Below are 16,034 nucleotides of genomic sequence, written 5' to 3'. Positions count from 1 at the left end.
TAGATATAGACACACTGATTCTAAAACTTATGTGGAAAAGCAAAACAAATAGATTAGATAAAAGAAAAAAGTGGTAGAAATCAGTCCATCTGATTTCAAGACATTATACAACTATAATCAAGAATGTGTGGTGTTGGAGAAAAGACAGACACAGATCAGTGGAGCAAAACAGAGAACCCAGAAACACATCCACATAAATATGACTGAGAGGATTTTCCACAAATGTGCAAAAGCAATTCAATGGAAAAAGTTTAATTTTTTTCAACGAATGGTGCTAGAAAAATTTGGACATCCATGTACTCAAAAAATGAACTTTGATCTAAACCTTATTTCTTATACAAAAATTAACTCAAAATGGAGCACAGATTTAAAAGTCAGATGTAAAACTATAAAACTTTTAGAAAAAAATAGGAGAAAGTCTTTATGGCCTGGATTTAGGTGAAGAGTTCTTAGGCATGGCACCAACAGAATGACTTAGAAAACACTGAAAAACTGAACTTCTTAATAAGAAAAGTTTTGCTCTGTAAGAGACATTGTTAAATAGAAAGGGAAACTACAGATCTGCACATTGAACTTCTAACAAAGGATGTTCAGAATATATAAAGAACTCTCAAAATTTATCAGTAAGAAAAAGTACAACTCAAATTAATATTAATAAATGGGTAAAAAAAAAAAACCTGATCAAACACTTCACCATAGAGGATATACAGATGGCAAATAAGCATGAGAAAGATGTTTAACACCGTATTTAATTAAAGAAATACAAATTAGAGCCATGATGAAACACCACTGCACGCCAGTAAGAATCATGTGCTAAGTGACTTCAGTCGTGTGACTACAGCCCACCAGGCTCCTCTGTCCATGGGATTCCCCAGTCAAGAATACTGGAGTGGTTGCCTTGCCCTCCTCCAGGGGGTCTTCCCAACCCAGGGACTGAGCCCGTGTCTCTTATGTCTCCTGCACTGGCAGGCGGGTTCTTTCACTGAAAATACAGAAAACAAAACTCCCCTGACCCTACTTTCCTCTCAAGCTGTTGCTCTTTTCTCTCCTTTAACTCACCGTCTTCACTTCCTCTCCTCTTAGTCTCCCTTGATCTTACTCCTCTAGGGCCTGTGCCCCGCCACTCCAAGCAGACTGCTTTTCTTAGATCACCAGTGATCTCCATATCGCTAATCCAGGGATCAGTACAGTCATCTTGACTCCTCAGTCGTACAAGGACAACACGAGAATGGAAAGCATAGTGACTACACGGATGAACTTTGAGGACATTACGCTAAGCGAAGACGTCTAGAAAGACGAATACTGTACGATCTCAGTTATATGTGGAACCTAAAAAAGCCATACTCACAGGAACTGAGAGTAGGCTGGTGGTTGCCAGGAAACAGAGGGTAAGGGGTGGTGAGATGTTGGTCAAAGGGTACCAGCTTCCAAGTATAAGACGAATAAGTTCTGGGGGATCTAAGCTACAGTACGGTGACTACAGGCAGCAATACTGTACCCTTGAAAACTGCTAAGGGGTAGATCTTTTAAAATTATTTTTAAAATTAAGTAATTAATTAATTATTGGCGGCATTCAGTCTTAGTTTTGGTGTGGGCTCCAGAGCTCGTGGGCTTCAGTAGTTGCAATGCATAGATTCAGTTGTTCCGAAAGGCATGTGGGATCTTAGTTCCCTGACCAGGGATCAAACCTGTGTCCCCTGCATTGCAAGGTGGATTCTTAACCACTGGGAAGCAGATCTCCAATGTTCTCACCACCACAATAACAAAAAAATGGTAATTATCTGAGGTGATGGATGCATCAGTTAACTTTATTGTGGGTGATCTTTACATAAGCTTACACAATGTTAGGTGTTAATTATAGTTTAATACAGCTGGAAAAACAAACAAATGAACAAAAAGAAAATTATGTGCCCATTTCACTTTTGAACATAGATGCAAAATCTTAAAGCACATTAGGTAACTTAATCCAACTGAATTAAAAAAAGAAAAAAGTACGCCAGGATTAAAAAGGTTTTATCTATAAGAGTGTAAGGAGAGAAAATCATATGAAAATCCTAATACAGAAAAAGCATTTGATAAACATCCACATCTATTTATAATTAAAATAAACAAGCAAAAACTCTTAGCAAACTAGGAACTTTATAAGGGAACTTTGTAAACTTGATGTGGCTTATATTTGTAAAACAAATATTTCTTTACAGAAAATATTAGGTTTAATGGCAAAGGCTCACAAACATTCTCTTTAAGATTTAGGACAAGCCAACGTTGGCCACAGTTACCACTAATTGATGTCTGGCCAATACTCTAAGGAAATTTTGAAAAAGGAAACAAACAAACAAACAAACAAACCCCCAAACAGTGTAAGAGTTGGGAATTATAAGATAAAATTAACACTATTTATAGATGACATGGTCCCTACAGGGACCAAAAGAATCAATATACATGAGAGTTCAGTATATGCTGCCAGATGTGAGATTAATTTATGAAAATCAATAGCAATCTTCTACACCAGTAATAACCACCTAGAAAATACAATAAAAATAACATTCATAATAGAAATAAAAACTAAAATGTATCTAAGTATTAACCAAAACTCAAAGAACCTCTATAAAGAAAGATAATCTGAATAAATAAGACATTCCATCTTAGATATGATTATAATAACATTATAAAGATGTTATTTCTCCTGCGATAAATTATAAATTCAACACCATCTCAATAAAAATCCAGTTGGATTTTTGAGGACTTTGATAAATTTACTCTGAAATGTATAATATAGAATTTAAAAATCCATAAGCCTGGTGGGCTGCCGTCTATGGGGTCGCACAGAGTCGGACACGACTGAAGCAACTTAGCAGCAGCAGCAAGAATCTAGAAAGGAAGAGTAAAGAGAGAGTTTTCCCTATTATATACTAAAACATTTATAATCACGTAATAAAAATTGTGTGCTTGGTACAAGAATAGACAGACACACTAAAAACAGACCAGAGAGCTCAGAAAGAGCTGAGGTGTAGCGGGACCTTCCCAGAAGCTTTGGGGAAAGGCCAGTTGTTTAGTAAAATAGACGGTGTCAGGAAAACTGACTCATCATATAAAGAAAATAAATCATAAAGAAAATAAATACCATGTGCAAAAGCGAGCTCCAGATTAACTAAAGATAACACGTGAACAGTGAGCTCTAGAGTTCAAATAAAATGTAGGGCTTTCCTGGTGACCCAGTGGTTAAGAATCTGCCTGCCAACGCAGGGGACATGTGTCTGATCCCTGGTCTGGGAAGATCCCACATACCACATGCCCCGGAGCAACTAAGCTTGTGTGCCACAACTCTGGAGCCAAAGTTCTAGAGCCCGCAAGTTGCAACTAGAGAGTGGCCCTTGCTTGCTGCAACTAGAGAAGCCCGCTTCCAGCAAGAAAGTAGCTGCAGCAGCCTTCTAGTGCAGCCAAACATAAATAAAACTTTACAATAAATAAAAATAAAATGTAAAACAGTATCTTGCCAACCTAAAGGTGGGGGAAGATTTCTTAAAACTTCAAACCAGAAAGGACGAAAATTGATGAACTCCATGACATCAAAGGACTTCTGCTCAACAAAGGGCACCATGACGGCGAGGGATGCTCGACACAGTGGGAGGAGACAGCAGGCAATATTTACAGCTGATGGAATAAGAAGGTCTAGAATTGATAAACGTTGGAAAAGGAGACCAGAGACATGAATAAGGACAGGAAGACAGCACAACCTCCTCAACAAACAGGAAATGCGAATTACGATGAGAAGTCCACACCTTCTGACTGACAAGAAACAAGAATAATGAAATGAGGGTCACAGGAGAGGACATAGATCAATGGTCATTTTTAAACATGCTGGTGACTGTGTACATTGGTACAACCACTGTGGAAAACCACTTGGATTTTCACATCTGCATACCTTAGAAAAGGCAACCCACTCCAGTATTCTTGCCTGGAGAATCCCCTGGGCAGATGAGCCAGGCGGGCTACAGTTCATGGGATCGCAGAGTCGGACATGGCTGAGCACACACAGCAAACCTTAGGGCACAGTAATCCTCCCTGGGGTACACATGCCAGAGAAAACCATTGCCCAGGGGTCCCTGGAGCACTCCACAGTAACGACAGCCTGAATCAACCAAATGTCCATGGACAACAGAGCAGATAAATAGATTGTGCCCCCACCGGAGGAAAGGTTACACTGCAGTGAAAAATGAATGACCTATAACACAGAGCAGTGTGGGTAAGTCTTAGAAACAGTGTAGCTGAAAAAACAGTCCTAGGAGACCATGATTCTATTTTGTTTTTTGGTATAAAATTCAAAACCAAGGGGAATTCCCTCCTGGTCCAGTAGTTAGGACTCCACGTTTATATATATATATCCATCCTTACATATGCGTTTAATGTGTTATGTTAACGTTCTTGGTAGCTCAGTTGTGCTCAACTCTTTGTGACTCCATGGACTGTAGCCCACCAGGTTCCTCTGTCCATGGGATTTTACAGGCAAGAATACTGGAGGGGGTTGCCGTGCCCTCCTCTGGGGAGTATTCCTGACTGAAGGATTGAACCTGAGTCTCCTGGGTCTTCTGCATTGCAGATGGATTCTTTACCCGCCAAGTCATTGGGGAAGCCCATAATGCATTTAGTACAGGTTAATTAAAATATTTAAAAGTAATTAGAGTCCCCAGAGCAAGAGAGGGGAGAGAGAGAGAGCAAACACCTTTGGTCGGGATGAACTGTTGGTGACTTGGAAAATAAGCACAGCAATCCCAGGAGAAATGGTTAAAGGATATACACAGGAAATCGACAGATAAGGAAACAGGAAAAGCTAATAAACATGCACATTGGTGTTCAGAATCATGAGTATGAAAAACACATCTGAGAACGATTAGAAAGAAAAAGTTACACCCAATGAACCTGCAAAATCAGCAGGTTCCTTACAGAGTCAAGCCTCAGTCAGGAAATGTGGGCTAACTTCTTCCTGAGCTCTGGACTCACCTGCCTGCTTACCACCTGCAAGTGGAAATCCAGGAGGTCCTTAGATGGACCAAACCCAAACTGAGCTCCTAATCTCCCCCTGCAAACCCACTCCACCCACAGCCTTCCCCAGCTCAGTTGATGGCAACTCCACCCTGTGGCTGCTCTCACCAAAAGCCTGGGCACAGACCTTCCTCCCAGCCCTCAGCTCCCATGTAAACCCTGCCAGCGCTCCCCTCAACCTGCACCCGCCTCTGAGCCCCCCTCCCACCTCCACTGGTCCTCCCCCGTAAATCATCTCTTCTGCCTTGCCTTCCGGCTTCTGCCCTGCATCCTGCTGGTCTATTTTACAAATAGGGCTGGAGGAAGCTGCTGAAAACATTATCCTCAGGTCCCTCTCTGTGCAACAGCCTCCCCCAGGCTCTGAGTATAAACACAGAAGTCCGTAAATGGCCAATAACTGTGCTCCCTGCCCCCCAACTCTGACCTCATCTTCTGGGTCCCTCCCTTCACCACTCCCTGGATTCAGCCATGCTGCCCCTCTAGCCGCTCAAACCCACCAGGCGCACTCCGTTGCTGTCCTCTGGCTTGAATGCTCTTCCTCAGAATCCACACTTCCTGCTTTCCTCTGCTTGACTGTTACCTCCTCCAGGGTGTCATGCGCCCCGCCATTCCTGTCTTCCCTCGTCTCTGTTTTCCTTTCTTCATTTGGCCATGACTTTCTGGCATATACATATTTCTCTGTTTACTGGTGTGATGGACAGAATTTTGTCTCTTTCCACAACTCATATGTTTTGGTTTTGTTTCAATTGCACTATTATTGCATGCATGCGTGTCTGACCCTTTGCAACCCCATGGACTGCAGCCCTGCAGGCTCCCTTGTCCATTAGATTTTCCAGGCAAGAACACTGTGGGCTGCTATTTCTACTTCAGGGGATCTTCCCAACCCAGGATCAAATCCCAGTCTCCCATGTTCCCTGCGTTGGCAGGCAGATTCTTTACTGCTAAGCCATTGTGGAAGCCCAATTTAAAAAAAATCTTTTTAATTTTTGGCTGTGCTGGGTCTTCTATGCTGTTCCTCTCAGCAGCAATGAAGCTGGGGCAAGGGGGGCTACTCTCCAGTTGGGGTGTGCAGGCTTCAGCAGTCACAGCCCACGGGTTCAATAGTTGCAGTTCCTGGGCTTTAAGGCACAGGCTCAGTGGTTGTGGTGCATGAACTTCGTTGCTCCTAGGCCTGTGGGATCCTCCCCTGACCAGGGATTGAACCGGCATCTCCTGCACTGGCAGGTGGATTCTTTATCAATGAGCCACCAGGAAAGCACTTCCCCCTCCACCTACAACTCACATGTTGAAGCCCTAATCCCCAGTGTGATACGGTCTTTAGGAAGTAATTAAGGTTAAATGCCAAAAAAAAAAAAAAAAAAAAGAAAAGAAATGCAAAAAAGCAAAATGGCTGTCAGAGGAGGCCTTATAAATAGCTATGAAAAGAAGAGAAGTGAAAAGCCAAGGAGAAAAGGAAAGATACACCCATTTGAATGCAGAGTTCCAAAGAATAGCAAGGAGACATAAGAAAGCCTTCCTCAGTGATGAATGCAAAGAAATAGAGGAAAAGAACAGAATGGGAAACACTATCGATCTCTTAAAGAAAATTAGAGATACCAAGGGAACATTTCATGCAAAGATGGGCACAATAAAGGACAGAAATGGTATGGACCTAACAGAAGCAGAAGATATTAAGAAGTGGCAAGAATACACAGAAGAACTGTACAAAAAAGATCTTCACAACCCAGATAATCACGATGGTGTGATCACTGACCCTCACCTAGAGCCAGACATCCTGGAATGTGAGGTCAAGTGGGCCTTAGAAAGCATCACTACGAACAAAGCTAGTGGATGCGATGGAATTCCAGTTGAGCTATTTCAAATCCTAAAAGATGATGCTGTGAAAGTATTGCACTCAATATGCCAGCAAATTTGGAAAACTCAGCAGTGGCCACAGGACTGGAAAAGGTCAGTTTTCATTCCAATCCCAAAGAAAGGCAATGACAAAGAATGTTCAAACTACCGCACAGCTGCACTCATCTCACAGGCTAGTAAAGTAATGCTCAAAATTCTCCAAGCCAGGCTTCAGCAATACGTGAAACGTGAACTTCCAGATGTTCAAGCTGGTTTTAGAAAAGGCAGAGGAACCAGAGATCAAATTGCCAACATTCACTGGATCATTGAAAACGCAAGAGAGTTCCAGAAAAACATCCATTTCTGCTTTACTGACTATGCCAAAGCCTTTGACTGTGTGGATCACAATAAACTCTGGAAAATTCTGAAGGAGGTGGGTATACCAGATCACCTGATCTGCCTCTTGAGAAACCTGTATGCAGGTCAGGAAGCAACAGTTAGAACTGGACATGGAACAACAGACTGGTTCCAAATAGGAAAAGGAGTACTTCAAGGCTGTATATTGTCACCCTGCTTATTTAACTTCTATGCAGAGTACATCATGAGAAACGCTGGACTGGATGAAGCACAAGATGGAATCAAGATTGCGGGGAGAAATATCAATAACCTCAGATATGCAGATGACACCACCCTTATGGCAGAAAAAGCCTCTTGATGAACATGAAAGAGGAGAGTGAAAAAGTTGGCTTAAAGCTCAACATTCAGAAAACTAAGATCATGGCATTCAGTCCCATCACTTCATGGCAAATAGATGGGGAAACAGTGGAAACAGTGGGCTTCAAAATCACTGCAGATGGTGACTGCAGCCATGAAATTAAAAGACGCTTACTCCTTGGAAGAAAATTTATGACCAACCTAGACAGCATATTAAAAAGCAGAGACATTATTTTGTCAACAAAGGTCCGTTTAGTCAAGGCTATGGTTTTTCCAGTGGTCATGTATGGATGGGCGAGTCAGACTATAAAGAAAGCTGAGCGCCGAAGAATTGATGCTTTTGAACTGTGGTGTTGGAGAAGACTCTTGAGAGTCCCTTGGACTGCAAGGAGATCCAACCAGTTCATCCTAAAGGAGATAAATTCTGGGTGTTCACTGGAAGGACTGATGTTGAAGCTGAAACTCCAATACTTTGGCCACCTGATGCGAACAGCTGACTCCTTTGAAAAGACCCTGATGCTGGGAAAGATTGAGGACAGGAGAAGAAGGGGACAACAGAGGATGAGATGGTTGGATGGCATCACCGACTCGATGGACATGGGTTTGGGTGGACTGTGGGAGTTGGTGGTGGACAGAGAGCCTTGGTGTGCTGCAGTTCATGGGGTTGCAAAGAGTCAGACATGACTGAGCGACTGAACTGAACTGAAGGTTAAATGAAATCCTAATAAAGGTGGGGTCCTAATCTAAAGGATTTGGTGACCTTATAAGAGGACGAGAGTGATTTCCTTTCCAAAAGGAAGGGAAGGAAAAGCCATGTGAGGACACAGCAAGAAGGTGAACGTCTACGTGAGAAGAGAGGCCTCATCAGCAACCGACTCTGCTGGCACCTTGCTGGGGACTTCCAGCCTCCAGAATTGTGGGAAAATACATTTCTGTTGTTTAAAAGCCTGGTCTGTGATTTTCTAATAGGGCTTCCCTGGTGGCTCAGATGGTAAAGAATGCACCTGCAATGCAAGAGACGCAGAACTGATCCCTGGGTCAGGAAGATCCCCTGGAGGAGGACATGGCAACTCACTCCGGTGTTCTTGCCTGGAGAATCCCATGGACAGAGGAGCCTGAAGGGCTACAGTCTACGTTATGGCAGCTCAAGGAGAACAAGCCAGGTGGCCCTCCTGTCTGCTCACAGCTCACCCAGTCTGGAACAGGGCCCCCACGCAGTGTGGGAGGTGCCCTGTAACACATGCTGGGTCGGATCCCTCACAGCTGTTTTCTTGGGTGGGTCCATGACAACCCATGACTGGGATGTCAACTTTTTTTTAATTTGGCTGCGCTAGGTCTTAGCTGCAGCGTGTGGGATGCTCTAGTCGTGACACGTGGGATCTAGCTCCCCGACCAGGGGTCAAACCTGGGCCCCTGCATTGGGAAGCAAGACGTCTTAGCCACTGGACCACCAGGGAAGTCCCTTGGGTGTCAGTTCTAATGTCTCCAGGCTGGGCCTATCTCTTGAAGCAACGTTCCCTGTTGCTTACACCTGTTGGGCAGGGATGGGTGAGGAATCAGAGAGAAGCGATAATCCAAGAGTCAGGTGCAATGACAGCAGGGTCAAAGGGTACCCCCGGCAGGGGCCAGGGTATGCCAAGAGGTATGTGGGCATGAGAACCACCTAAGAGCCAAAGAGTGGGAAGGGCTTGTCTGATCTCCATTCCAGAATGGCCTCTCTGGTCTCGGGTGTCCAACAAAGTGACACAGAGAGGAAAGACTGGCGAGAGGTGTCACGAAGGAAGAAGCCACTGGCCCTGGCTTCCAAGTGGACCAGGGCAAGGCGGTCCTGGGCCCAAACAGCCACCTGCACCGCTTTCCTCACCACACCGAGTAGCCTTGTTCGGCAAAACCATGAAGCTAACTTGCCTCTACAGTCTCCCTTGTGCTCAGCCCTCCCCTTCCCTCTCCAAGGGCTAGTCTGGGATCATCCCCTCTCCATCAGGTATTCGTGATAACCAGGGCATCAGCAATATGGATTTCACCTCTTTATCAAACAAGCATTTTGTCAAAGGCATAAGGCTTTAAAAGAAAATTGTTTTATGGTTGAATATTCCATGGTTGTTTGTGCTAGTGCTAAAGAACCTGGCTGACAATGCAGGAGATGTACGAGATGTGGGTTCGATCCGTGGGTGAGGAAGATCTCCTGGAGGAGGGCGTGGCAACCCACTCTAGTTTCTTCCCTGGAGACTCCCATGGACACAGGAGTCTGGCAGGCTATAATCTATAGGGTTGCAAAAAGTCAGATACGACTGAAGCAACACAGTACGCACGCAAAGTCGTACCATGGTCTGACAGGTTACAGACCAGGCTTTCTTCCCACCGAGTAAAAGCCTTAGTCCCTGTCCCGAGTCCCCAACTCAACACAGCCCTCTCTGCGCAAAACCTGCCTGCAGGGGCGAGGGAAGGGTGGCTCCGAGTTTTCAGTCTTTTGAGCTAAGGTCACAAGGTACTGGGTGAGGGGCAGCCCTGTGCATGACTCCCTCCACCTGGCTGCCCTTACACCCCCTTGAGGCTCTGCACTATGATGCTTCCCTTGCCAGCCAGTATGTGGCTTCACTCCCCTTTGCAGCTAAGCTCCAAGCTGCTCTGTCCACACTTGATGGTTCCAATCCCTCTTGAACCCAGAGGTTGATCAGCCTGCCCTTGGCGCTGCAGCGCATTCCTGCAGTGAATGAATATAACCAGCCCAAGTCTTGGAACACGTCGGAAGCACCATGGAGACACTGGCTCTCCCAACAGGCAGACCAAACCCTGGAGGAGGCTGTCTCCACGTGGGCACTCCCCATCCTTCCTCTCCACTCTGTTCTCCTTACCTGTCTGTACTCAGGCCCCCACAAGCCACCGGCTCTGCCCCCACCCCAACCAGAGGGACCTCCCCTCCGAGGGTGTCTCCCAGGGCCACCCTACAGGGAGGGCCAAGACCCTGCATATCTTGTGTTCCAGGCCTGGTATACAATGGGTGCCCCGTAAGTATGGCTGAAAATGGCCTATGATTTACCCAGACTCCACACCTGCTGTTTGGCAGGCAGTGCTGGGCACACCCTGGGGCCACAAGTGTATGGACACAGTGCTGGCAGCCTTTGGAGAGGTCACCATGAGTGGGGACAGGGATCTAGAAAATTCTAATACAACCCCAGGGGCAGGGATCCAGAAGGGCCAGGGGGAGATCCCAGGGGGCAGATGGTGCTTCTAATCCCATTCCCCACTTACAGACGAGGAAGTGGGGCTCAGACAGGAATGGTGATTTCCCCAAGTTAATGTCAGCAGATCAGGAGCCACGTCAGAGCTAAAGGCAGCTCTCCTAGCCCCTGGCCAGTGCTCCTTCTAGAACAAGCTTTCTCAACTTTACCACTGACATTTGGGTCTGAGCATTCTTTTTAAAAAAAAAATTTTTTTTTTAACTTTGTGGCCACACTTCTTGCTATGTGGGATCTCAGCTCCCTGAGCAGGGTCTGAACCCGCACCCCCTGCACTGGGAGCATGGAGTCTTGGCCACTGGACCTCCGGGGAAGTCCCTGGGCCTGAGCATTCTTTGTGGTGAGGGGCTGCCTGGGCCTGCGTGATGTTTAGCGGCATCCCTGGCCTCTGCCCACTTGATGCCACTGGTACCCTTCCCATCAATTGTGGCAATCCAGAACGCCTCCAGACATCACCAGACATCCACTGAGGAGCAAAACTGCTCTCAGTGGAGAGCTACTAGTTAGAGCTTGGAAAATGTGGGCTGAGATAAGAGAGGCAGCAGCCCAAGTCAAGCCCTGGGCCACAGATGTGGACGACAGTCTGGTGTCAGGGCCAGGCCAGCCTTACCAATGAGCAACCAGCTTACCGGTCCAGGCTCACTTTTCACCAGGGTGTCCACACTTATGAGATCGCTTAGATTTGTGTCCGGTCGGGAACTTTTTCAGAGTGCCTCAGCTCACCACACCCCTGGGAGGTGTACAGGGGGAGATAGTCTATTAGTATCCTCATTTTCTTGTTCTTGCTTAGTTGCTAAGCCATGTCAGACTCTTTGCGACCCCATGGACTATAGCCTGCCAGGCTCCTCTGTCCATGGGATTTCCCAGGCAAGAATACTGAAGTGTGTTTTCCTTCTCCAGGGGATCTTCCCGACCCAAGGATCAAAGCCGCATCTCCTGTACTGCAGGCAGGTTCTTTACCACTGAGCAACCTGGGAATCCGGGAGACTGAGGCTTGAGAAGATTTGATGCACCAAAGTCACCCAGTAAGCTAGTGGCCAAGCCAGGCTGGAACTCCCCGCCAATGGAGTCGCCTAGAGACAGAGACTGGTAGGATAGAGAGGAAGGTCTTTCAACTTCTGCATCTTCTTCTAGAAGCCCGTGTCCCCAGAACTCAAATCCATTAGTTCCTAACAATCCCCAGGGGCACCATAACTCTGATCTCTTACAGATGACAACTACGGAGGCTCAAAGAGGACAAGAGACAACATCCAATCAAATGCACGTCTTCTTGGAGGGGTGCCCTCTTCTCTCAGTGCCAGCTCACATCCAGGCTGGGGCCCAAGGGCCTGGGCTCCTCACAGCCCATGACAGTCCCTTAGACACTGTCTGGCCAATGGGCCCTTCCAGGCACTTAGCTGGCATCATTGCCATCAACACGGACCATCTGGTACTCAGAATTCCCTTCCTCTGATGCAGGAAGAGGTGGCTGATCTGAGTGAGAGAATGTTTTCAACCGTGACTCAATTCTGCTATTAAGAGTAATCATCCTCTAATTACTGGTGATAACCATGGTTCACAAAGTTTGTGCATTTACAACACACCAAGAATGATCCTGAGGGCATCAAAGCCTTTACTCAACTAGTTCAAAGTCTGCTGCAGTCCTATGGGGCAGGCATTATTATTGGCCCCACTTTATAGATAGTCAGGCCAAGGCTCAACCAGGTTAAGCCAGTATGTGTGGGTGATAGGAGATCCAAGCTCAGGGATCTCTGGCTGACTCTGAGGCTCCATGCGCCTCCCACTGCATCAAGAACCCAGAAGTCAGAGGGCATGAATGGACAGGTATACCAGAAAAGACAAACTCATTAGAGCCGGAAGTGGGCTTCTCAGCAAGTCGAATAAACCACCTGTGCTCCTGCAAGTCCGATCCACCTTGTAAACAAATCCCTTCTTAGAAATCGCAAAAGTAAACTTCAAGCTCCCAGAACCACAAGCGTGATGGGCTCCCTAAGAAGACTGTGTAGTGTCAATAACAAGTAGAGTGAGGCTGGCTGGTGGTCCCAGGAGGGCCCAGGAAATGGGGGAAGAGTAAGGTAGGGGCCTCAGATTCCCGAGTACCAAATCCTCCCGCCTACGATGGACTCCAGGTGGGGAAAGGATGGGGGGTGGGGGTGCAGTAGTGCACACAGGAGGCATGGGCTCTGAGGGCACCGCTGGGTGAGATGCCCCCTACACCTGCCTGTATTTCCCATGGAGGTGGCTGTCACAGACTCTCCTTGCCAGGGTCAGTATCCAACCAGCCAAGTGCAGGCCCAGTTTGGGCAATTATCTTCCCAGGGAAAGTCGCTCAGTCGCTCCAACTCTTTCTGACTCCATGGATTGTAGCCCACCAGGCTCCTCTGTCCATGGGATTCTCCAGGCAAGAATACTGGAGTGGGTTGCCATTCCCTTCTCCAGGGGGTCTTCCTGGCCCAGAGACTGAACCTGGGTCCCCTGCATTGCAGGCAGATTCTTTACCATCTGAGCCACCAGGGAAGCCTATCTTCCCCAGCTACAATGTAAAGTTCAAGATGGCGCCTCTGAGAACCCCCTTCAGCAAGCCCCTTCTCTCGGGGTCTCCTGAACTCACCTTGAAAGGTGTGATGCGGCTCAGTGCCTTCTGAACGGCACACGGCCACGGGCTTCAGGCAACAAGTCAGACCTGGGCCTGGCCTCCTGGCCCCGGGGCCCCGTCCTGCCCTCAGCAGCCCTTTGCAGGGGATTGGGGGGCACATCCCTAGGCCAAACGGTGTGCTGGACAGTTCAGAGGCAAGGGCAGTTTCTCGCTCCTCCCCTCCCTGAGCCTCTGGGTTTTAGTCCCAGGAGCTGGAGCCTGGCAAGGTCAGCAGAGTGCTGAGGCAGGCAGGATGCCCATCCTCCCCTGAGGACCGCAGGGGCGCACAGGTGACGGAAAGAAGACCGGCCAGCCCCTTCCCCACAGTCCAGAGGAACAGGACACAGACGATAAGTTACAGCCCCGGTGGGTCAAGGTCCCCCTTCACAATGGATGTGCCCTGGAGGGGCTTCCTCTCTTAACCTGCCCAGAGGTGGGTGGGAGGTACTGCGTCCGGAAGCAACTCTTAAGGGTATCTACGTGTCAGGGGTCTCAGGGACACCTTCAGTGTCTGATTTAAGAGTTTGTCTGTCTCCTCGGTTAATATTTATTGGGACAAAAACAGTGGCGCCTGAGGGTTGGTTACCCATTCCTGAGTCTTGCGTGGGGAAAGGGGACTGGATGTGGGCTACCGGTGAAGGGCCGGCCTCATCACGAGACAGAGGTTTTGTGTTACTCGTTGCTGCAGTCAGACGCCCTGGGCTGAGGGTCGTCCCTGCTATCTTCACCCTCTGCCACCTCCCACCGCCGGGCGCCAAGCTCACCGGGGGCGGCTCGGACCAGCGGGCCTAGGACAGCCGGGGATGCCAGCTCAAGGCTTCTCCCGGGATCTCGCTTACACCCATCTCGAACACCGCGGATGCACCCGCTCTGGGGCTTTTCAGTCTGAGCCCTCTATGCGCCCTTAGATCCAGACCAGCTCTCGGGAGCCAGGAGGGGGCGGTGGCCGAGACGGGCAGGGCCGCGGAGCACAGCGTCCCCGAGGACCGCTCCTCGCCGGGTGGACCTGGGTACCCGCACCCCGGAGCGCAAGTGCTGCTCTCTCCCCTCTGACCGCCGGCCCCCGGCGCAGGGCCGCCAAGGGGCGGGTGGCCACGCGTTACCTTCCATGGACATGGGCTCCAGGATGCCGAACTGCTTGAGGACGGCGATGAACAGCAGTACCACCACGGCCATGGCGCACAGCTCCATGCCCTGGATGCCCATGGCGGCCAGTGCTGCCTGGGGCCGGGGCGTGCCCCTCGCCCTCACGCTGCCTCCGGAGGCACCGGGGCCGGTGCTGCCCGCCCGGCCTCTAGGGGAGACCGCGGCTCACATGCCCCCGGCAGGCGGGGCTGCAGTCGTCGGCGGGGCCCGGGCCCCGCGGAGGGCGGCGGCGAGCTGGGGCCGGCCGGGAGGTCGGATGCGGAGCTGCGACAGAGCCAGAGCGCAACTTTCCGAGTCAGCCGGCAAACTTCGAGGCGCGGCGGCGGCGCGGAGCGCAGCTCGCGTGGCGGGCTCTGGCCAGAGGCGCCTCCATGCCCGGAGCGGGCGCCGCGCCTCTTTCGGCCCCTCTCCAGCCCCAAGGGCTCCAGGGCACGGGGGCGCGGCGGCGGCGGCGGCGGCGGGGGTCCCCAGCGCTCCGGGTCGCCCCAGCCTCCATCGCGGCTCCCCGCGCGCTCATTGGCCTAGGCGCGGCGACCACCAGGGGAGGAGTCCCCTGCGGGCTCCCCTCCCACCACCCCCCACACACACCGAGCGCGCCAGCCCGGGAAGGGGCGGAGGGAGATGGCCCCGCCCCGCACGGGCCAGCCCGCAGACGGTGCCTGGCGCAGAGCCAGCGCTACTCAGCCAGCCCCCGAGTGACCGAGCGGTCCGCGGTTTTACAGAATCGCTCGTGCAGGGTGGGGCCGTGTGGCTGGGGAGGGGGCCGGGGCCGGAAGGGAGCACCAGCGCCACTCCCCGGGGGAAGTCGGGGCTCCACTCTCCCGATGGAGGGGCGCGGAGCCTGGCCACCGCAGCTCTTCGGAGGATCCGGGAAGCCCTCTCTCCCCAGGATATTTCCTACAACCATCAATCCACGGCCGGAGATTGAACTTGGCCCTGGTCTGGCTTCCCTGCAGAAATGGAAAAGTTGGTACTCAAAGTTCTCGAGTTCATGCGCTCGAGGCTTTTTAGGAGGGAGTTGGGCTTTGGCATTAGAGTCTACTAAGCTGAGTTCAAGTCTTGACTTTGCTGCGTGACCTTGGTCGAGTCAAGGACTTGCAGCCTCCTCCTCCTCGTCCACAAAGAGGGGCTGGTGCCTGCCTTTCCGGCTGTGGGAAAGAGCCGAGCGGATGTCAAGTGCTACGCGCGGGCAGTTCGAGGGAGTGCTAAGTCGTTTGTGGATCGCTTTCTTCCTGCCCGGGGACACAGAGTAGGAAAGGAAAGCCGCTCAAAGGAAGGTGAAAGAAAGGGGAGAGGTGGTGGCGTGGCAGGGCGGAGCCCGGAATCCTCCTAGCCCCCAAACTCCGGGACTTGGGGGCCGAAGCCGTGACTCTCTGCTGCCCTCCGGCGGGCGCTGCGCGCCCGGTGCACTCACCGGCCCAGAG

The 16,034-nt window shown here is 49.8% G+C and overlaps 1 protein-coding gene across 3 annotated transcripts in view; it reads right to left on the bottom strand.

Annotated features, from left to right (window-relative positions):
• Positions 1-16,034, bottom strand: part of KCNIP3 (potassium voltage-gated channel interacting protein 3) — a 91,779-nt gene that overhangs the window by 12,333 nt on the left and 63,412 nt on the right. The window contains exon 1 of one of the 3 annotated variants that reach the window (XM_006059847.3): positions 14,568-15,115. The exons of 1 other annotated variant lie outside the window; for it this stretch is intronic. In XM_006059847.3, the coding sequence (XP_006059909.1) occupies positions 14,568-14,670 (103 nt within the window). In that variant the 5' untranslated portion in view covers positions 14,671-15,115. Of the gene's footprint in view, positions 1-1,059; positions 1,971-14,567; positions 15,116-16,034 lie in introns of those variants that run through there. One more of the 3 variants, XM_025260609.2, reaches the window with a different exon arrangement.

The sequence above is a fragment of the Bubalus bubalis genome, chromosome 12 (assembly GCF_019923935.1).
Source record: "Bubalus bubalis isolate 160015118507 breed Murrah chromosome 12, NDDB_SH_1, whole genome shotgun sequence".
NCBI lineage: Eukaryota > Metazoa > Chordata > Mammalia > Artiodactyla > Bovidae > Bubalus > Bubalus bubalis.
Note: the sequence above shows the minus strand (reverse complement) of the source record. Positions and strands in the feature narration are given on the sequence as shown.